This window comes from Oryctolagus cuniculus, chromosome 11 (assembly GCF_964237555.1).
Source record: "Oryctolagus cuniculus chromosome 11, mOryCun1.1, whole genome shotgun sequence".
Taxonomy (NCBI): Eukaryota; Metazoa; Chordata; class Mammalia; order Lagomorpha; family Leporidae; genus Oryctolagus; species Oryctolagus cuniculus.
The window spans coordinates 77,691,471-77,715,341 of NC_091442.1; the positions used below are offsets into that span (position 1 = coordinate 77,691,471).

Consider the following 23,871-nt stretch of genomic DNA (forward strand, 5'->3'; position numbering starts at 1 on the left):
TCTAGTTTTTAGCATACCAATTACAGCAGCAGTCTACCTGGAATTAGGTGGTTACCACATAGTAGGCCTGTTGTCAACTCTCAAAATGGAAGACTTTATCAGAGCAACTACAGTATTTATTTTCATCTTTCTTGGCAATTATTCCAATTTGATGAGAAACCGGAAGTGAATTACTAAATGTCTGACAAGGTGCCGGTTTAGGATCACAGAATGTCACCAAACAGACAGATTCCCTTATTCTTCCTCTCTTCCCAGTCTCTAAGGAAAAGAGCAACGTGGTGCTGCAGTTTATCTGAAACAACAGAAAAGCTGCACATGGAAGCTGAGTCCAGCTAACACACAATGCTTTGCACAGGCCTGGGCCCACTGTCAGCACTCAGTTCACCTTGCTCTTTGCCTAACCCTGTGCAGCCTGCACGTCGTCAGGGGGACGACCACCCGGGCGCCCTCCGCAGGAAGTCCTCATCTCAGCCACAGAAAGCACTTGAAGCTCTGCCCCAGAGGGCTCTCAGGGCTTTCCCTCTGTCGCCCCGGGCTTTGCTGCCAACAAATCCGGGTGGTGTCTCCCTCCCTCGGAGACCCAGCCCGCCTGCGGGGCGTCCCCGCGCTGGGCTCGAGCCTGGGCAGGAGGATGGAGCCCAGGGAGACAGAGCGTGGTCCCCGGGGCGGGGAAAAGGCACTGCCGAGCCGTTAACCGGCCCGCGCAGCGTGGGCACCCTCCGCGTCTTTCCATGTCTCTGAGGAGGAAATTGAGTTGCCTGTGGACCTTAGGTCTGTATCTGGTAACCACTGAATCTTTCAAAATCCCTTCTATCTCAGACCCTCACTTTATAGACGAGTGCGTCAAAACCCACAACGAATGGCGCGGCAGAGTCAGGCCCCCCGCGGCCGATATGAAATACATGGTGAGGAAAGAACCCGGGCTGATCTCGCATGTCTCTGGTTTATCCTAAAGTATCTGGGAGACCCATGTATAGCATTTATTTGTATTACATTAGTCTATCTCCGCAGCTGTTAAAAACAACAACAACAACAACAAAGAGAAGCACCCACGGTATGGCTGGGCTGTCTCCTCCAGGGTCGTGGTGGAAGCGAAGAGAGAGGGGAGACCTTGGAGGTGTTCTCTGCCCGGACCCAGCTCCAGAGGGGCTGGAGGGAGGCGGGCCGGGTTTGGAAGTTGCTTGGTTTTCCTTGCTGAGGTTTATAGCTATGTTGCACAGATTGGTTTGTTGCTTATTTCCTCTCTTGTTTGGCTCCAACTTCCCATCCTGTATACTCAAAATACTTTATATTTTTGAAAATAGGACGGGGATAGAAATTAGCTAATTTTCTTACCTGTTTTTCTAGATCATGAGCACAACATTGAAGCAATGACGTGTGTCATATTCATTGTAGTGAAAAGTTTCGCAAGGCTATGAATAAATGAAATCAGCACTTGAACCATATAAGATGAGCTTTTGTAAAAACTAGCATGTGAAATTTAATTCCAAAAACATTGCACTGGCTGTGTCTTTTGTAGTGCTCCATCATAAAGACAATAAAGGCAAGAGAGAATATTGAGGAGTAGGCAAAATCAGTCTTTAATTATTAAAACAATCCACAGAATAACAGATTCTTAACAAATAACTGAATGTGAGTTCTATCATTAGAAATTTCCCTTTATTACAAATTTTCCTTGTAAATGTGGTATCATTGTGGACACATATGTTGGTAGTATTAGTTGATTTTATGTGCTATGCAGATGTAGATAACATTGTAACTTTTATATCTGTTCTAACTTTGTTCCTTTTAAGTCAACTGAAAATAAAATGAAAGCAATTATAAAATCACAACTTAGGCATTAAGTTAAATTCCAAGCTACACCTACAATAATTTTTTGATGGAGTCTCAAATAGATTTGGGAAACAAAAGAAAAATCAATCACTTAGTGCAGAGTTGTTAAAGTATTTACATGTGTAAGGTTAAGCTTAATCTCCAACAGGATGTAACTGTTCATCCACAGTATTTGACTGTGGAACTCATTTCTTTGAACAGTGTTTTATGTTATGTAAGTGCTATTTAAATATGTATATATTTACATATGTGCATCTACAATTCTAAGAAAATACACATATATCCTATATTTTCTCAAGGAACAATGAAATGATAAATATAAAATTTAACTTAAATGTACACAGATACCTATAAGAAAGAGGAAAAGAAGGAATAGTGTGGAGGAGACATGAATGAAAATGAGTCTTCTTTAAACTTACCTTGTTTTATAGTCTAACTTGTAAGCATGTAAAATTATTACATAATTTAAAATTTTGTATGAAAAGAAAGTCATTCTTTGGAAACTAACTTTAAAATAAAACTAGTTATATTTCAAATTGGCATCATATCTGCATGTTAAAATATTATGGAAGTGATTTTCAATGCAGTATATCAACCATACATTTCTGGTGCAATATGTTCTAAGGACAAAATTAACTACAAATAAATCTTAAACTGAATTCGGAAGTGTCAATACTAGTAGTGATATATGTGATTTTTTAAAAAGAATTGTATGTCCTATGATAAAGAAAACGGGAAATTATGCTAATTTTTAGGAACCTAGAATTTCAGTATAAGGAGATATAAGCATATAGTTAAAGGAACGAAAACATTATAATTTTAAGTTAGAATTGAACTATTTGCATGAACTCTTGATTCCATTCTTAATTTGTTCCCTAGCTTTATCCATTGAAAAATCATGTAAGCAATCATAACTATTAGCATTGAGGATTCATAATAAAAAAAAAACATATTTTCTCACTGACAGAAGAAAGATTTCCTTGGGGAAAATGACTAAATCTGGCTAAAGTATAAGATGGACCTGCAGCATTGCTATTGTACCAGAAAAACAGATTCCTAAATAGTAATAGGTTGAAACCAGCCCTGCTGGAACAGTAGGAAAACACTAGAAAAAGGAAAGAAATCATGTATTCTTTAAATTCATTGAAGAGCAGTGATTGCAAAATTATGTACATAAAGAACATTTCAGAGAAGGGTAGCCCTCCCTAACTCAGAACACATCTGTGACTGTCCTCATCACTGGGAGAATCATCAATAGGAAGAAAACACAAGCCTGCCACAGGCCAAGGAAGTTTGAGAAATTAATGAAATACTAGGCTTGTCTTCTAATGGCTGTGGTTGGTCTAGCATAGAGGATTGAAATTTGGAGGGAACCCAAATGTAGACTAGCCCTTCCTGCCTGTAACTTTTCTTTGATGGAAATTTGCAAAGCACCAGTGTTAGGAAGCGGGGATTAGCCAAGGAAGCAGAGTGCTTGGGACTCCAAGTCCCAGGGTACTTAACAATGGGTACACCTTATCCCACCTTTAGGATACTAGGAATCAGAGATTAAGTAAAGGAAAGTGAAAAATCAGTCCCCCTTGAGGACAATCACTCCTAACACCAGCTACTGGGCAGACCAAACTGGGGAAAATATTATCTATTTTACTTTCTGACCTAAAATTATCAAAATTAAGAAAAAAAATGAAGACGCCAATAAATTAATATAAAATTAACTTGATTATAATCACTGCAATAATGTAAGTAAACAATCACAATTAAATTTATTTTTATCTTTCAGATTTGGGACGATGGTTTAGCAAGGATGGCTAAAGCATGGGCAAACAAGTGCCAATTTAAACATAACACCTGTTTAAAAAAACCATTTGAATGCAATGAAGATTATCAATTTGTTGGAGAAAACATCTGGTTGGGTTCATTAAAAATATTTTCACCAAGGGATGCTATTACTGCTTGGTATAATGAAACAGAATTTTATGATTTTGATAGCATATCATGTACTAAAGTTTGTGGCCATTACATACAGGTAAGAATTTCAGATCTTACTAGTAAGTCCTTATTCCTGTGCATTTCAGTTCCAAGACAAAAGACAACATTTTTTAGTATTTCCTTTTGAATTTCTTTTGGATTTCAGAAAATTCACCTGCATTTGGGAGATATTGCTACTAGAAAAAGTTATATATAGTGACATTTTCTGAATGTTAAAAATATTACTCCAGTGTTTTCTTTTAAATTTATTTATTTATTTGAAAGTCACAGGTACGGGGGGGGGGGAGAGGGAGAGAGGGAGAGAGGGGGAGAGAGAGAGAGAGAAATTTTCCATCTACTAGTTCATACCCCAGATGGCCACAATACATACAGAGGAATAAGATGATTACCGTAGATTTCTTTGTTGGAAGCAATGTAATGTAATAAAAAAAATCAGTGGATGGAGCCAGGGTTGTAGCATAGCCTGCATCCCATTTGGGTGCTCGTTCAAGTCATGGCTGCTCCACTTCTGATCCAGCTCCCTGTTAATGGCCTGGGAAAACCAGCAGAACATGACCCAAGTGTTTGGGCCCCTGCCACCAACATAGGAAACTTGGATGAAACTCTTGGTTTCATCTTGGACATTGGTGTCATCTGGGGGATGAGCCAGTGGATGATCTGGTTTTGTTATTAGAGTAATACTGATCTCATTGAATGAGCTTGACAGAATGTCCTCCTTTTCATTTTTTTTGGAATATTTTGAGATAAACTGATATTAATATTTCTTTAAATGTTTTGTAAAGTTAAGCAGTGAAACTAATCTGGTCTCAGTCTTTAAGAGACATTTATTAATGATTCAATCTCATACCTTATTATTTTTACATTTAGGTTTTCTATGTTTTCATGATTCTATTTTGTATCTCCTGAAATTTATCCACTCCTTCCAGGTTTCCCAATTTGTTTGCATATAGTTGTTCACAAAAGTCCCTAATAATATTTTGCATCTTAGTTCCATCAGCTGTAATGTTTAATAGTCTATTTTTATTACAAAAAAAAAATACCTGTGACAGCCTACATGTTAGACCTATTTTAATTATAGTTTTGGAAGTTCAAGGATATGGCATCCACATCAACTGGTTCTGGTTAGAATCTTTTTCAGTTGCATCACAGCATGCTGGATTACAATGGTAGGACAACATGTGACACCAAGTGATCATGTTTTAAACAAGTAAGCAGAGAGCGAGTGGGCATGGGATCAGGCTTAAATAATAATCCTTTTACTAGAATTACCTTAATCTCTTCTAAGGCCATGAACCTCAATAACCCAATGACCCACACTTGGCTCTACCTCTTAAAATTTCCACTACAAGCTGGCAATGTATCTGTGTGATAAGCTGCTAATGGCAAGGCCAGCAGCCCACATGAGAGTATCACTTCAAGTCCTAGCTGCTCCACTTCCAATCCAGATTCCTGCTATTGTGCTAGAGAAAGCAGCAGAAGATAACCCAAGTACTTGGGACCCTACCACTCATATGGGATGCCAGGATGGAATTCTGATTCTTGGCTCCTGGCTTTGGTCTGGTCCAGACTAGACCGTTGGCAGCCATTTGGGAATGAACCAATGGATGGAATAAAAGATTCTATCACTCTGCTTTTAAAATAAATATATAAATCTTAAAAAAAAAAATGGTTCCACCATTTTGTAATATCACTAAACCTAAAGACAAAACACATATAAGCCATTGGGGAATACATAAACTATACCCAAAACATAATACAATGTATGTTTTTTAATCTTTGATATGACTTTTTTGAGTCTTTTTTTTTTTCTTAAGTAGCCTGGCTAAAGTTTTGTTAATTTTGTTTATCTTAAAAAAAAAAAAAAAAAAAAAAAAAAAAAACTCTGTTTCATTGATCCTTCATAATTTTCTAGTCTATTTTTATTTTATTTTATTTTATTTTATTTTTTGCCAGGCAGAGTTAGACAGTGGGAGAGAGACAGAGAGAGAGTTATAGACAGTGAGAGCGAGAAAGGTCTTCCTTCCATTGGTTCACTCCCCTAATGGCCGCCTATGGCCAGTGCTGTGCCAATCAGAAGCCAGGAGCCAGGTGCTTCCTCCCAGTCTCTCATGCGGGTGCAGGGACCCACTGCTCTCCCAGGCCACAGCAGAGAGCTGGACTGGAAGAGGAGCAACTGGGACTAGTACCCTGCACCCCGACCGGGACTAGAACCTGCGGTGCTGGGGCCACAGGTGGAGGATTAGCCAAGTGAGCCACGCTGCCGGCCACAGTCTTTTTTTTTTTTTTTTTTTTTTTTTTTTTTGACAAGCAGTGTCACCGCTCTGGCGGTGCACTGTGGCTGGCGCACCGCGCTGATCTGAAGCCAGGAGCCAGGTGCTTCTCCTGGTCTCCCATGCAGGTGCAGAGCCCAAGGACTTGGGCCATCCTCCACTGCCTTCCCGGGCCACAGCAGAGAGCTGGACAGGAAGAAGAGCAACCGGGACAGAATCTGGCGCCCCGACCAGGACTAGAACCCTGGGGTGCCAGTGCCGCAGGTGGAGGATTAGCCTAGTGAGCCGCAGCACTGGCCAAGTCTCTCTATTAAAAAAAAAAATTTATTTGAAAAGCACAGTTACAGAGAAAGGGGGAGGAGGAGGGGAGAGGGGGAGAGGGGGAGGGGGGGAGGGGGGGCGGGAGGGAGAGGGAGAAGTGTCTTCACTCTTCAAATGGCCATAATAGCTGGAGCTGGGCCAGACCGAAGTCTGGAGTCAGGAGCCTCCTCCAGATCTCCCAAGTGTACAGGGGCACAGGGACTTGGCCATCTTCTGCTGCTTTCCCAGACACACTAGCAGGAAGCTGGATCTGAACTGGAGCAGCCAGGATTCAGACCTGCGCCTATATGGGATGCTGGCACTGCGTGTAGCTGCTTAACGCTCTGCAGCATAGAGCTGGCTTTAGTCTCTCTTTTGTTTACTTCTGCTTTGATCTTTGTTATTTCTTTTCTTCTAATAATTTTTGTGTTTGGTTTGTTCCTGCTTTTATACTTCTTGAATTGCACTATTAAGTTGTTTATTTGAAATCTTTCCCTTTTTTGATTTAGATACTTATAGTCATAAACATCCCTCTTGGTCTGCATTTGCTATATGTTTTGTCATATTGAGTTTACATTTTTGTTAGTTTCTCTTTTTTTGCTTTAAGAGGATGAATAATTTTATTAAGTTTTTTGAAATGAACTAATTGCAACACAACTCAATAGGGAATCACGTGCCTTAAATTGCATAGGATTCACACACCTGTGAAAATGACTAATCTCACAGCATGTCCCATATCACTTTTTAAATTGCATATTTTATATTTTTCTTGGGCGATCTCTCATTTTTCTTGGTTAGTTTGGTCAATTATTTATCAAGTTTACATTTTCAAAAAATAAGCACTTAATTTCACTGATCTTTTATATAGTTTTTAATTTCTATTTTGTTCATTTCTTCCTAAATTATTATTATTTCTTTCCTTCTACTACTAATTTGGGTTTGGCTTGTTCTTGTTTTTCAAGGTACCTGAGATGCATTGTTAGATCATTTATTTGATCTTTCCAATTTTTTGATGTAGGCATTTATTACTACAAACTTTCCTCTTAACCCTGCTTTTGCTGTATCTCATATTTCATTTTCATTCATTCCAATGAATGCTTTGATTTCTTCAGTGACCTATTGTTCATTAAGGAGCATGTTATACAGTCTCCATGTGTTTGTGTATTTTCTAGAGGTTCTTTTGTTGCTAATTTCCAGCATCATTCCATTGTGGTCAGAAAAGTATATCATGTGATTTCAATTTTTTAAAAATTGGTTGAGACTTGTTTTATGGCTAATATGTGGTATAGACAAGAAAATTTTCCATACAATGATGAAAAGAATGTGTGTTCTGCAGCTGTGGGATGGGATGTTCTGTAGATTTCTATTATACCCGTTTGGTCTACAGCATATATTAGTTTCATATTTATGTTGTTTTTGCATTTTGTCTACTTGATCTATCTGTTGATGAAAGTGACGTGTTGAAGTCCCCCAATGCTATTGTATTGGACCTTATATCTCCCTTTAGATCCATTATTAACATTTATTTGAAAAAAATGTGTGCCTTAGCATTAGGTACATACACATTTACTATAGTAACAGTTAACTGATGATTTTGATTATTTTTTCCTGAATTTTTTTCTCTGTGATCAATTTTATGTAGTTTATAAATTATTTATTTTGTTATTTAATTATGAGGCAGATAAAGTATAGACAGAGGATGAGAACTCTCATTCACTGGTTCACTCTCCAAATGTCTGCAATACATAAGAGCCAAGAGCCATGAACTCAATTCAGGTCTCCCATATGGGTGACAGTAACCAAGTGCTTCACCAACTACCTCCAAATGTCTACATTGGTGGAAAGCTTGAATAGGGAGCCAGAGCCAGGAACTGAAACTAGGCACTACCATACAGGACACAGAAATCTTGACAAGTAGGTCAAATGGCCAGCCCCAGATAGTTTTATTGCTAACCTTTACTTTTACTAGTAGTTTCTCTTAAAATGTTTAATCTGCTATTAATTATATTTAGCTTCATTTGAATTTTAAATATGAAGGGTTACCCCTCTAGAAGCTCAGTTTGTCTTATTTATATCTTCAGTTGAAATACCTAGTATATTTGTCCAGCTTTTTAATCATATGTGGTATAGTTATAATAATTATCTTTTTGAGTTCCTTGCTAGTTCTAGCATCTTAGGTTATCTCAGTATTACTTTCAATGGGGTGATTTTTCGCTCCATATGAATCAAATTTTTCTGCTTCTGTTCAAGTTAGGTGAATTTATTGATTCCTTATTATTATAATTTTGCCTTACTATATGCTGGGTTTATTTGTATACCCATAAATGTTCTTGTGTGATCTTCTGGGGTATAGAGCATTCAGTTTCTTGGAATTTCTCTGATCCTTTTGGTTCCTGTTTCAAAAACATGTTTAGTGGAATGAAAGTGGCATTTGGGGATAACTATTGCTCGCTACTGAGGCAAGATGCTGTTGCGTACTCTATCTAATGCCCTCAGAATTATGAATTTTTCCAGCTGGATAGTGAGGACAGCTACTACTCTTAGCTCTCTGTAAGTTTTGCCATTATTTCTATCATCCAGGGCCCAGCAGAACTTCCTCATATGCACACTCTGAGTAGTACTCTGCTGACTACATCAGAGCACCCTCAGCAGAGCTCCACAATTGTGTCACTGTACAACTTTCATCTCTCCAATACTATGCTCTCTAAACTTCTGCTTCCCTGGACTCCCCAGATTTGCCGTTCATACTCTCAAGTATGGAATCCATCAAGCTTTTTCTGGTTTTCCCTTTTCTGAACTATGATCTGGAAACTCTCCCACGGAAATAACCTGGAACAAGTGCACAGCTCACATCATATCCTCCAACTTTTAGGGGATAACTGTTCCAATTTTTTTGGCTGTTCCATGAAGGAGTGCAAATCTGTTCCTGTTATTCCTTTTTGATAAGAAGTAAAGTTCACTTTTTAACCATGCTTTAATCCCAGACATGGTACAGAAATGCTAGGAAGACCTTTTAATAAGAGCTCAATTTCTTCTCCAAATGTGCCCATGTTTGCAGGCAGAATTCATATAGAATGTCATGAAGCAAATCATTTTTATCAGAAGTCTACTAAACAAAGAAGCAGTTTCCATGAAACTCTGTTCACTGTGTTCAGTGACAGAATTCTCTGAGGCCAGATACCCTTCAGGACACTACACTAGGACAGTTGTGTTTGTTTAACAATTTGATCTGACTCCTGTGAAAAATTGAAAGAATAAAATGTTAGGCACCCTGATAACATGCAGAATGACCCTAACATGGCATCAAGGTTGAATCAAAGCTGAATCACAGCATATCTATATCTACATGTAGATATATATACACACACAAGCATATGGTCTGCAATTATATTGAAAGGATAAAGGAACCTGTCCCCAAATGCATCCTTCACCTTTAAAATATCTGTATCAGAAATGAGAGCTTATACCTCACTGGCTAATTTACACATAAGTTTAAATAATTAAGAATTATTTCATTCTTCCTATTGATTCAATAACTATGACATGCTTAATGTTTTAAACAAAATCTCTTGTATTTGTCATCACTAATACATATTAAAGCTATAACCAATGTTCCTACTAATGTTACATCCCATTCTTTCAATGAAACTGTACATTTTGAGCCTATATTACTCAGTATTTATTTTCACTATTCCTAAAGCTAAAAAGGAATCACAATTTAGATACATTGAACGAGTAAAATTTCATGATGTAATTATTTATGAACCAATTTTTAAACTGATTTCTTTAAAATATCTATACTTTCAATGTAAAGCTTATTAAATTTTATAAACATTCTAAAGGAAAAGCATCTATTTAACCTATTATTTCTTTGAGCGATAGTTACAGACAGAGAGAAAGACAGGGAGAAAGGTCTTCCATCCGGTGGTTAAATCCCCAAAATGCCATAATAGCTGGAGCTGGACTGATCAAAGTTGGGACACAAGAGCTTCCTCTGAGTTTCCCACATGGGTGCAGGGCCCAAGCACTTGGGCCGTCTTCCACTGCTTTCCCAGGCCATAGCAGAGAGCTTATCAGAAGAGGGGCAGCATGGACATGAATTGGCAACCATATGGGATGCTGGCACCACAGCCAGAGGCTTAGCCTACTGTGCCACAGTGCTGGCCCCAGGAAAATGATCTTTTATTTTTCTAGCTTAATCTCATTCAATGGCAAACTAGCTCAGAATTGGTTTCCTTGCCCAACAATTGCAAGTAAAACTTAATCTCTTAATTCTAAATTCCCCGAATTTTATTGTTCTGTGCTATCTCTAAGGCAAATAAAGATCCTTTGAAATATGGTTACTGAAACTATTGATTCTAGTTTTATCAAAACCATAAAAAAAGAGATTAATACACTCATTTATGAGATAGGCTAGTATGTTCACGAAATTGTCAAATGAACTCAGAAAACTCATTTGTGCAACCAAAATCTATTCTGTATCAATCTTCCTTGGATTATTTTGTTTTCCACATCAGTATATCAGTATTCCTCCTTTTTTACTTGGAGACAGGAGAAAAATTCCATTTTCCTAGTGTTACATAGGACTAGTAATTCTCTTCACCTCTTTATCTCTCACAATGATGACTTGCCACGCCAATCTTCTTCAATAACTTTGTTATTCTTTAAAACTAAAGGGAAAAAAACCAATTTAATATCCTTAGGGGAGGCAGTTTTTTCAATGAACTCATTAATGTCTGTCTTTAAGACATGACAAAGGTAAGAACATGGCTGAAACTGTAAAATCAAAAATGTAATCACTTACCAGAATGTTTCTTAGAAACACAAATAAAAGTGAGTTACAACTTAATTTATAATCTCATTTGAAAAATATTTATATGCTATACTCATGGGATAAATTAAAATATATTTTCTGGGGGCCAGCATTATTCCTTAGTGGGTAAAGCCATTGCTTGTGACTCTAGCATTGGTTCATATCCGGCTGATCCACTTTATCCAGCTCCCTGAGAACGGCCTGGGAAAGCAAAGGAAGATGGCCCAAGTGCCTGGGTCCCTGCCACCCAAGAGGGAGACTCAAATGAAGCTTCAGCCTCCTGGCTTCAGCCTGACCTAGCACTGGCTATTGTTGCCATCTGGGGAGTAAACCAACTGATGAAAGACATCTCGTTCTCTGTCCCTCTCTTGCTGTAAGTCTGATTTTCAACTAAGTAAAATAAATCTTTAAAACATGTATATCCTAAATTACATACAAGAAATTTTGTTTTGGGCTATATATTACATTCTTTTGATTTATGAGAATTCTTTGTGAGAGAAAAAACTTAGGTAGCCCTCTTGAAATTGCCTTAACAAAATAGTCATTTAAAGGTAAATACTAGAAATTAGAAAAAATATAGCCCAAATACTTATGTATATTCTTTTTCTGTAGTCTGACAAAGATTATGCCTGTTCCCATAATGCATTATTTTCATATAATTGTTTTTGCATATTTTATTTTAAAATTTATTTCCTTACAGGTAGTTTGGGCCAGTTCACATAAAGTTGGTTGTGCAGTTACAATTTGCCCTAGCCTTGGGGAAGCTTCAGCTTCAATATTTGTCTGTAACTATGCACCTGCGTAAGTTATTTTTCTATTAACAATATTTTAAGTTGAAACAAATGTTAACAATTGTTTATCAAAATATCTTATATTAGATACAAGCATATTTTTAGACAGGAATGTCTCTCTACAACAAGAATTAAGTGAGATAGGTAAAAATAGAGATGGTGAGAGACTATTGCCTTGGGTAAAGAAGAACTAGGGGCAGGCATTGTGGCACAGCAGGCTGAGCTGCTACTTAGGATACCTGCATTCCAGATCAGAGTGTTGGGACTCACTGCCAAGGCCTCCCCTTCCAATCCAGCTTCCTGCTAATCTGCCTGGGAAGCAGTAGATTATGGCCCAGGGACTTGGGTTCTGTGAACTTTGGGGGGTGAACCAGAAGAAAGAAAATCTCTCCCTCTCCCCACTCTCTTTCCTTTACACCTTCTCTCTCTGTCTTTCAAATAAATGAATACATTTTTAAGAAGATGAATATTTAACTCTGTGGGTAAAAATGATAGAATCTTTCTTTATTAAAAACAGAGCGAGGGAGGGGAAGATGGAGAAATAATATAAAAGATATTGCTACATATCTAAATAATGAAACAAAAATGTTGGCAGATGTACTCTAATATAAGTGGAATAAGAATAAAATTGAGAATGATGCTTGGTAAAAGCACATTCTTCTTTAAAAGAACAATATAATCATTGATGACAATTGTGTATCTAAACAGAAATATAACAAACCTAATTATAAACTCCAAGAAAATGAAATTCTACAACTCTAATCCTAAGTGATCCACAAAAAGAATATAAAAAGTTAATTATCTGATTCTTCAACAAAGATTTAAAAATAAAGTGTACAAATGATGAGAGTACAAACAATAAATATTCAGATTGTCAAAAAGAATGTGAAATATTCCAAACTTATTATGGAGGAACAGAAAGTACATATCTGTATTTTTCCTTTGCCTCTCATTTAATGGCAAAAATAATAACAAATATGTTGTCTTAAAGCTTGAGGCAGAAAATAATTTTTATAGATATCAAATAAATTGCAGAATCACCAGCCTTTATTTGATACCATATTTTCTCTTAAGACTGATCACATGAATTTGAACAGGAATAAGAAAAATAACAGGGATTCCTGCTCAAGATTTGATGAAAAAGCAGTAGAGTATCATGTTGCTTTGGATATGCCAAGGATTCAAAAATTATAAATACAACAGTTTTCTTATAGGTCTTGTGAATGCAGAAGAGGATAGTGTTACCCCATGTTTTGACCAAGCAATGCAGACCAATATATTCTACTATATGAAGCAGCAACCAAAAAGAGAAAACAGACAAAATACATAAAGCAACAGTTTTCAACACGCTGGCCAGACTGTGATTCCCATGCACTAGAAAACAAAGTTAACCCTGAATAGCCCCGAATTCAAGCTTTGCCTGAAAACACTTTTCAGGCCATGACACACTGAGGGCACGGTGTAGGGAGACAAAGAGCTCATTGGACTTGCTGAGTTGAAGAAATGGAGCTAAGAGTGCCAGGAAACCAGCATAGCTAGAATTCATGGAACAGAGTACTAAGAAAAGAGAACTCTTTTCAGAGAAAACCTTAGAGATCTGAGAAGGATATTTCTAGATTACTCAAAATGGTAATAGGAACTGTTTTTATTTAAAAGATTTATTTTACTTATTTGAAAGACAGAGTTACAGAAAGAGGTAGAGACAGAGAGAGGTCTTCCATCCATTGGTTCACTCCCCAGATGGCCGCAACGGCCGGAGCTGTGCCGATCTGAAGCCAGGAGTCAGAGGCTTCTTCCAGGTCTCCCACATGGGTGCAGGGACCCAAGGACTTGGGCTATCTTCTACTGCTCTCCCAGGCCATAGCAGAGAGCTGGATCAGAAAAGGAGCAACCTGGACTAGAACTGGTGCCCATATGGGGTGCCGGCGGTTCAAGCCAGGGCTTTAACCTGCTGCACCACAGCACCGGCCGCATGGAACTGTTTTTGTAATAGATCAGATTTGGACAACTCAAATGTCCATTAATGGATGAAAGAAGAAAGAAAGAAAGAGAGAAAGAGAGAGAGAAAGAGAGAGAGAGAAAGAGAGAGAGAAAGAGAGAGAGAGAGAGAGAGAGAGAGAGAGAGAGAAAGAGAAAGAGAGAAAGAGAGAAAGAGAGAAAGAAAGGAAGAAAGGAAGAAAGGAAGAAAGAAAGAAAGAAAGAAAGGCATAGTCCCTAATGGAATGTTATTCATGATATAACCAGGGTACTTCAAACATTCACAGAAAAACATTCTATGAACATTTGCAAGGCCCTTGCATATTCTTCCTTGTGTAATCTAGGTAAACCACACTGTGTAAAGTCTTCTGCAGGGGCTTGCATTGTGGCGCAGTGGGTTAACGCCCTGGCCTGCAGCACCAGCATCCTATATGGGCCCGGGTTCAAGTCCCAGCTGCTCCACTTCTGATCCAGCTCTCTGCTATGGCCTGGGAAAGCAGTAGAAGATGGCCCAAGTTCTTGGGCCCCTGCACCCACATGGGAGACCTGGAAGAAGCTTCTAGCTTCTGGCTTTGGGTCAGCTCAGATCCGGCCATTGTGGTCCTTTGTGGACTAAACCAGTGGATGGAAGACTTTTCTCTCTCTCTCTGCCTCTCTTTAACTCTGCCTTCAAATAAATAAATATTTATAAAATATATATATGAAAAGAAATATACCGGCTTATATTATTGAAAAGCAGGCGTGTTGGCTGTCAACTCTTTTTGCTACATCATCAAATAGAAGTAGGTAAGAATTCCTGTACTATACTTCTAAATTACATCTTTAAAAGCAAAAACTAGGTATTTTAATTTGCAACTTAAATTTCACCTATTCAGTTTACAAAATGAAGAAGTATTCAAGGCCGGCACCGCGGCTCACTAGGCTAATCCTCCGCCTTGCGGCGCCAGCACACCGGGTTCTGGTCCCAGTCGGGGCGCCGGATTCTGTCCCGGTTGTCCCTCTTCCAGGCCAGCTCTCTGCTGTGGCCAGGGAGTGCAGTGGAGGATGGCCCAAGTACTTGGGCCCTGCACCCCATGGGAGACCAGGATAAGTACCTGGCTCCTGCCATCGGATCAGCGCGGTGCATCAGCCGCAGCGCGCCGGCCGTGGCGCCCATTGGAGGGTGAACCAACGGCAAAAAGAAGACCTTTCTCTCTGTCTCTCTCTCTCACTGTCCACTCTGCCTGTCAAAAAAAAAAAAAAAAAGAAAGTATTCAAATGGCAAAGAAAAAAGTATGAGTAACATGATAATTACTTTGGGTTTACATCTATTTTGAATTTTATAAAATATACTAGACTGTAATTGCCATGTGATTTAGAGTTTCCTATAAATAATAGTAAAAAGTTTCTTTGGACAAAAGAAATAACCATAAAATTGGTACAAAAATTTCTGCTACTTCATGATTAATGATCCAACCAATTTGCATAAAAAGGCTAATCAGTGTTTCTCTTTTTATAGAGGGAATTTTCCAAATCAACACCCCTACAAAAAAGGAGCATCCTGTTCTCTGTGTTCAGAAAGAGAGAGATGTGTAAAGAAGCTCTGCAGTAAGCAAATAATAATAATAATAATAATATTAATAATAATCACATCCTATTCTGAAGAATGAAGTTTCCGGGAATTCATGACATGTTAAAACTTAACTCTTCAATTTTGTAGTTTACAAACAAGATTTGACTGCCACAATACAATACATAAATCATTTGTCATAGTGATCATACTTGATGTTAGGCAATCCTTCCCCTCCTTTCTGGCAAGGACAGAAATGAAGTGCAAGGGTTTTCCTGGTTTCTGTTGCACTCCATATCACGGCTGTGAGATGTTTCTCACTTGTATTTGTTTCCACTCACCTCCTCTACCAGGCTGTTTTTAGAAGTGACTCATTCAATGTCCAAATTTATTCTGACTTAAAACTAATTTGTTTCTATTTTATCATCAGCATTTTAGTTCCTGAAACAAATATTCCTTTAAGGCTCAATGTATAAATTCTTGGTGAGAGACAAGTGAAAATGTGAATGGGGAGATGATTATATATGTACTATAAGGAAAGAAGACAGAAACAAAAAGGATGCATTTGAAGTTAATTCTACTTACATAACGCTGAAAATCAGGCAAAATCAAATTGTTTGGAGTCAGTATAGTGTGCTTTTGGAGAGGAAAGAGGAATTAGTGATTGGAAGATGACATCAAAACACTTTCTGCATCTGTTCTGATTACCTGGATGTGTTCCCTTTGTCATAATTCACTATTCTTATTGTTATGGAATATCAATTTTTCAATATTAAAATTATTTACATTAAAGGTTGTGTTAGAAATATGGTCACCCTAATATCAAATTTAATTCTAAACAGTTCTAAAGTAAACTTACTATTTACTTTCTGTTTTTAAACTAATGATTTCTAGTCAAAGGGATAACAAATTACAATGACACATCCATGGTTTTCCTTTCCCCTTCCTCCCAGCATCCAATCCACTGTCATTTCTTGTCTGATCCCCCTGAAATCTCCTGCTTCTCCTCCTTTACTCCAAATTATTTTACACAGAGAAAATCAGCTCAAATCATTCTTTTCTAAAATTCCTCAATTGCTTCCTATTACAATGAAATGAAAATCTGATTTGAGGTCCTTGTGACCAACAAGTCCAAGCACGCTCTGGCTCATGCCTCCTCTCTAGTACTGTTTTTTAATCCATTCATTGAAACACTAGGCTTCATTATCACCACCCTTGAGGATTCCAGTTTCTTTTTAAGAACTCCCATATCAGCCGGTGCCGCAGCTCACTAGGCTAATCCTCCGCCTGTGGCGCCGGTACCCCGGATTCTAGTACTGGTTGGGGCACCGGATTCTGTCCCGGTTGCTCCTCTTCCAGTTCAGCTCTCTGCTGTGGCCCGGGAAGGCAGTGGAGGATGGCCCAGGTCCTTGGGCCCTGCACCTGCATGGGAGAACAGGAGGAAGTACCTGGCTCCTGGCTTCAGATTGGTGCAGCACGCCAGCAGCAACGTGCAGGCCATGGTGGCCACTTGGGGAGTGAACCAACGGCAAAAGGAAGACCTTTCTCTCTGTCTCTCTCTCTCCCTGTCTAACTCTGCCTGTCAAAACAAACAAACAAAACAACAACAACAACAACAAAAAAACTCCCACATCTATGTCACCTGGAGATCTGTAGTTTCAAAGCTTTTGCTTTTATTTTTGCCCCTTGTTTTTGATAACATTCTGTGTTTCTTGGTGTGGTGAATTGTCTGTAAAGAGAACCATCGACAATCCCCTCAAAAATGCCTCCCATCTCTTCCATCATGCTCCTCCTTCCATCCAGTAGGGACTATTTTCCCTTCCCTTGCATTAGGAGTTAGTGTTGTGTTATTTCTGTGCCTAGCCTTTAATAGACCTGGTAGCATTGGCTTTTGCTGTACTGGAAGCCCCAGGCATGTAAAGAAATCCACGATGCCCTGCTGGGAAGGTAACTTTGAGAAAACTTCCATAGGAGAAGCCATCCTAGAGTTTCAAACCCAGCTAAGCTGTAAATGAATATAGCCAGGATGTTGGACCCTGCTGATCCCACATACAGTAAAAGAATTACCCATCAGAGCAAGCCAATCCAGATTTTTGGAGAGAAGTAATAAACTGTCTTGATTATAACTTAAGTTTTGGAGACACTGATTTCGCAGCCGATTATGGAAACACTTGGGTATGCCTATAAAATTTTTACTAAACACTTAATGTGTTTTTTTAAAAAAGTGGAAGTTTCTACTTTTTTCTCTGCTGAGTGGATACAATCAAGTTTGTTCATCTTGATTCAAACATAATGTAGTCATGGCTGGATTAGAATTTATGGGAAGTGTAGTCTATCTCTGCTGCCCCTGCATAGCCTGCTCTGCTGCCCTGACTTTCCCCGGGATTCCTGTGACAGCCTGGTGTGCTCACTGGTAGCCCTTCCCTGTCTTCTGAACTCCAATGCTTATACCTAGGCTCTCTGAAACTGCTGAAAACTTTGCTTTGTTTCCTAAAGCCTTAAGCCTAGGTTTGTAGCCTCCTGCTCCTCTTAAGTTTCAAAAGTAACCAAATAAGTTAAGCTTTTGAAAGCTCACTTCTGCCACTCTCCTGGATCTTGACCCCTCATCTCTGTAGACACGCAAGGCCACCGAAAGTGAGATGGGATTTGTCTGCTTCCCAAAAATCAGCCTTCACCTAGGTACTTAACAGATCTTCAGTCTTAGACCTGGCCCCATGGAAAACTAGCTTTCAAAAGATTGGCTGGCCTCTTTCTATAGACCTTCCACTGTGGAATGTTGACCCCTGCCAGTCTTTTGCATTAGTGAACCTCTGATGCTTCTAAACATTGTTTCCTGGTACTTCATTGGAATTTTCTAGTTGTGCTCAATCAGAACTTTCTTGTGTTACAAGCTATTTCACCCAAGAAATTTAAGCAGCCATTGTCCTTGTGCTGCAAAGGCTACCGTGAGCTTTGATACTGAAGTGGAAATGTTTCCCCAACTTTTCTTTTTCCAAATTATTCAGAAAGTATTCTTGGCCCTCTTTTATTATGCATTAATTTCAGCATAAGTGTATCAGTTCCACAGATGACCTTGTTGGAATTTTGGCTGGGATTATATTGAATGTACAGAAAAATTTGGGAAGAATTAATATTTTTACAGATTTTATTGTGTATGATAATGAAAATGGTTTATTTAGGTCTTTTTATTTATTTTACATTGAAGCATTGAAATTTTCTTGGTATAGAGATCTTGCATAGATTTCTAGTGACTTGTATTTGCTTTAATTTTCAATATTTTAAATTATATTTACAAATAATTTTGCTGTTTTATTGAAATATTAATGCTTTGTCTATTACTCTGCTATCCAGGAATTTTATCACACTTTCTTATTATTTCTAATAGTTTGTTAGTTTTCTATATTATAATCATATTATTTTTAAAAATATAACTGAAAGTTTTGATCCTTCTTCTAATCTTTATATCCATTTTTTATTTACTTCTAAAAGTAGACAGTTGCCAAATCAAAGTTGAACATGAGCTGTGATCGTTGATACTTTCTTCTCTTACTTTAAAAACCATGTTCCACCATTATGAATATTTGATGTAAATTGTTTTAAATTATTCCTCATTACCAGGACATAAAATTATTCTGTTTTGTATTGTATTAATAATTTTTAATTTGAACATGTTTAATTTTATATTTTTTCTATATCTCTTTAAATGATCTAATTATTTGCTTTATTGTGTCAGTGTTATAAACAGTATCAAAAGGTTTTTAATGCAACCCAGTCACAATTTTGAAAGATATTGGGAGTTAAGTAATGACCCAGTCATTCTTTCATTCTTGTTCTAAAGTCAGTTTGGCCATAAGGTTTCCCTTATAGATGGTTAGCTTCTTATTAACTTTTTATTTGTAATTTTGGTATTTAATTTTAGAATTGTAACTGGCCTACAATTTTCCTTCTTTACCTCTCCATACATGATTTTGAATTTAAGGTTCAAGTAACCGCATAAAAGAGGTAAAAGTTGGGAATATTGCTTCTTTCAATATTTGGTTATGGCTAGTGCATATTCCTTATTATTTCACTTTTGAATATTTTGGAGACATTCTCTATAAGCCTGTTTTGTTCTGTGGGGTGTCTGTGTGAGTATGTGTGTGTGTGTGTGTCTACACATACATGCTATATACTTATAAATTTTAAATTGCTGATTTAATTTATTGAATGGTTTGTTATGTGATATTTAGGTTTATGGGAAACCTTAGCAAATTTTCTGTTATATACAGCTTTTAGTGAAATTCTTTTATAATTTTGCCTTTGCTGTGCCTGTAGTTACATTCAGGAGGATGTTAAGAGTATTAAATGTGATAAGTTAAACATAGTGGTTTTTTTTTTTAATTTATTTTATTTTACTTGAATGTCAGAGTTACACAGAGAGAGGAGAGGCAGAGAGAGAGAGAGAGAGAGAGAGAGAGAGAGGTCTTCCATCTGATGGTTCACTCCCCAATTGGCCGCAACGGCCAGAGTGTGTCAATCAGAAGCCAGGAGCCAGGAGCTTCTTCCAGGTCTCCCACATGGGTGTAGGGGCCCAAGGACCTGGGCCATCTTCTGCTGCTTTCCCAGGCCATAGCAAAGAGCTGGACAGGAAGTGGAGCAGCCGAGTCTTGAACCAGCGCCCATATGGGATACCGGCACTTCATGCCAGGGCGTTAACCCACTGCACCACAGCGCTGTCCCCAACATAGTGGTTTGAGCCCCAAATAATATTTTAGTAAATTTATCTATTATTGTAATTATGCTCCTCATTCTTTTCTATCATTTGATCCAGTTAATATTTTTCATGGGGCATACCATTCTTTGAAATAATCATATTTATTCAGTTTTAAAAGTGATGATAGATATCCCCAGCTTTTGCCATATAAAAGGGACTCTATTTTTCCCTTACAATTGCTATAAGTACAGCTTATATCTTTTTTTAAATTTTTTTTATTTAGTAAATATAAATTTCCAAAGTACAGTTTATGGAATACAATGGCTTCCCTCCCATAATTTCCCTCCCACTTGCACCCCGCCATCTCCCGCTCCCTCTCCCATTCCATTCACATCAAGATTCATTCTCAATTATCTTTATATACAGAAGATTGATTTAGTATATATTAAGCAAAGACTTCATCAGTTTGCACCCACACAGAAACACAAAGTGTAAAACACTGTTTCAGTACCAGTCATAGCATTACTTCACATTGGACAACACATTAAGGACAGATCCCACATGAGAAGTAAGTACACAGTGACTCCTGGTGTTGACCCAACAATTTGACACTCTTGTTTATGGCGTCAGTAATTTCCCTAGGCTCCAATCATGAGTTGCCAAGGCCATGGAAGCCTGTTGAATTCGCCGACTTCGATCTTATTCCAACAGGGTCATAGTCAAAGTGGAAGTTCTCTTCTCCCTTCAGAGAAAGGTACCTCCCTCCTTGATGGCCCCGTTCTTTCCACTGGGATCTCACTCATGGAGATCTTTCACCTAGGTTTTTTTTTTTTTTTTTTTTTTTTTTTCCCAGAGTGTCTTGGCCTTCCATGCCTAAAATACTCTCATGGGCTCTTAAGCCATATCCGAATGCCTTAAGGGCTGATTTTGAGGCCAGAGTGCTATTTAGGACATCTGCCATTCTATGAGTCTGCTGTGTATCCCGCTTCCCATGATGGATTGTTCTCTCCCTTTTTGATTCTATCAGTTAGTATTAGCAGCCACTAGTCTTATTTGTGTGATCCCTTTGACTCTTAGACCTATCAGTGTTATCAACTGTGAATTGAAATTGATCACTTGGACTAGTGAGATGGCATTGGTACATGCCACCTTGATGGGATTGTATTGGAATCCCCTGGCATGATTCTAACTCCACCATTTGGGGCAAGTCCGATTGAGCATGTCCCAAATTGTACATCTCCTCCCTCTCTTATTCCCACTGTTATATTTAACAGGGATCACTTTTCCAGCTTATATCTTGCTCTCTACCAGTAGTAAATGATACTATATATCCATTTCCCTCCCTCCCTCCCTTCATTCCTTCTCTCCCTCTCTCCCTCCCTCCCTTCCTTCCTTCCTATTTCAATGAAATAGGAAATCAGACAAATTTCTAACAAAGCAGAGGATTCTATTGAACAAGGTGAAACAAGGAAGAAAAATCTGTGGAAAAGATATGGGGCAAAATTTATATAACAAGGACCACTAAAGAAATGAATAAGATATTTAATGGAGGGTTCTGGGTACCCCAAAATCCACACGAGGGAATTACATTTTTTTCAGCTATGTGAATTGGGCATTGTGAGGTGCCAGAAATAAAGTGCTACTTTACAGTTTTGCCTATTTTATACTTCTATGCCTTCAACCAGGAGACATTCTAGAAATATTTGTTGACATACTGGTAGATGGCATCATAAAGATTTCTAAGCACTGTAGGATTTGAGTAAGACGCTTTCATATTCTTAAGTTAAAAGGTCAAACAAATTTGCTAGATTGATTGTCATACTCTAAAAGCCAGGAAAAAAAGTGACTATTTTTCATTTTATAATATTAACTTTTTTTCTACTTTAGGAATTCCACAAATTATTATGCCTGATATTTTCAGTTCCGATACCAGTACGTATCAAAATATTTCAGTATTGATTTCAGTACTTGTTCCCCTTGAAACTAAATCAAGTGTTAATTGTTGTGTTTTATTTACAGATTATCCAAATGAAAATGCAAAGGGGAAAGCACCTCAGAAGACAGCATGCAATCTACTGAGCATTAGTGTGCTTCTCCAGAAAATCTTTTAATATGACAATAAAGGAACTATTTAAGACTAAATGTCACTCATCATCAATTTAATTCTCTATAAAAAAAACTTATATACTCTTGTATCTAAACATAATGTCTGTTTTCGATCCAAAAGATAAAGTGTGGGGGCTGGCACCGTGGCTCACTAGGCTAATCCTCCACTTGTGGTGCCAGCATCCCATATGGGCGCCGGTTCTAGTCCAGGTTGTTCCTCTTCTTTCTTTTTTTTTTCTTTTTTTTTTTTTTTTTTTTTTTTTTTTTTTGACAGGCAGAGTGGACAGTGAGAGAGAGAGACAGAGAGAAAGGTCTTCCTTTTGCCGTTGGTTCACCCTCCAATGGCCGCCGCGGCCGGCGCGCTGCGGCCGGCGCACCGCGCTGATCCGATGGCAGGAGCCAGGAGCCAGGTGCTTTTCCTGGTCTCCCATGGGGTGCAGGGCCCAAGCACCTGGGTCATCCTCCACTGCACTCCCTGGCCACAGCAGAGGGCTGGCCTGGAAGAGGGGCAACCGGGACAGAATCCGGCGCCCCGACCGGGACTAGAACTCGGTGTGCCGGCGCCGCTAGGCGGAGGATTAGCCTATTGAGCCGCGGCGCCGGCCCAGGTTGTTCCTCTTCTGATCCAGCTCTCTGCTGTGGCCCGGGAGTGCAGTGGAGGATGGCCCAGGTGCTTGGGCCCCTGCACCTGAATGGGAGACCCAGAGGAGGCTCCTGGCTCCTGGCTTTGGATTGGTGCAGTTCCAGCCGTACCAGCCATTTGGGGGGTGAACCAACAGAAGGAAGACCTCTCTCTCTCTCTCTCTCTCTCTCTCTCTGTAACTCTTACCTGTCAAAAAAATAAATAAAAAATCTTAAAAAGAAAGATATAGTGTGGAAGATGGTTAAACACTAAAGTCTTAAGGTTATTTTATTAACTTCAGCTGTTTCTATATCAAAAGAAACCCACTCTCTAATTTTCTAATATAAATATCATTTTAGATTTAAGGATATATTTCATGTATCACCTTTCTTATATGCAAATAGTTTCCTTTAAGACTATCATCAACATCATTCAGAAACAAAACGTTATTGAGGTAGTTTAGACAGTGTGTAATATGGTCATGATAAATGACAGGGGAAATAATTAAAGGAAAAACCTCAAAAAGGAAAATCAACTCAGTTTTGAAGCTTTTAAAGGTGAAATCTGTTCTTAAAATTTAAATTATACCCTATTAGGATATTTTATTTTATTTCCTGGGCATTTATCTACCAATCTCTTCCTCTGTTTACATTTAATGAATAAAAGTCTATCTACCTTTCGATGTTGGCTTATAAATGTCACATCACTTGATTTTCTCATCTAATACTTCCTATGTACCATATAAAATTGGGAATATTTGAATTACAGACAAGATACATCAAGTGAAAACTTTGGGAAAGAGAAAGTATGAGAAAAAAAGCCAATAAAGTAAAAACAGATTATCTTCCCAAAAGCATGGATTCACAGAACAAAATAATACATTTTTAGCCTTATTTCAAGATTATACTAAGTGTACATAAAGTGTATT

General features: G+C 38.3%; 1 protein-coding gene across 1 annotated transcript; it reads left to right on the top strand.

The window, feature by feature from the left end:
- Positions 1-632: 632 nt before the first annotated feature.
- LOC100355031 (GLIPR1 like 1) lies at positions 633-22,357 on the top strand. The gene is made up of 6 exons (XM_008256810.3): positions 633-905; positions 3,614-3,859; positions 11,906-12,006; positions 15,472-15,560; positions 22,103-22,147; positions 22,235-22,357. The coding sequence occupies exons 1-6, from the start codon at positions 732-734 to the stop codon at positions 22,324-22,326; spliced, it is 747 nt and encodes a 248-aa protein (XP_008255032.2). The 5' UTR covers positions 633-731; the 3' UTR covers positions 22,327-22,357.
- The last annotated feature ends 1,514 nt before the right edge of the window (positions 22,358-23,871 follow it).

Excerpts from the sequence above, each read along its gene's own strand:
- LOC100355031 (XM_008256810.3), top strand. The coding sequence starts at position 732 with ATGTCTCTGAGGAGGAAATTGAGTTGCCTGTGGACCTTAGGTCTGTAT. Across the intron at positions 12,007-15,471 it reads GTCTGTAACTATGCACCTGC|AGGGAATTTTCCAAATCAAC; the intron begins GTAAGTTATTTT and ends CTCTTTTTATAG. Across the intron at positions 22,148-22,234 it reads TATTTTCAGTTCCGATACCA|ATTATCCAAATGAAAATGCA; the intron begins GTACGTATCAAA and ends TTTTATTTACAG.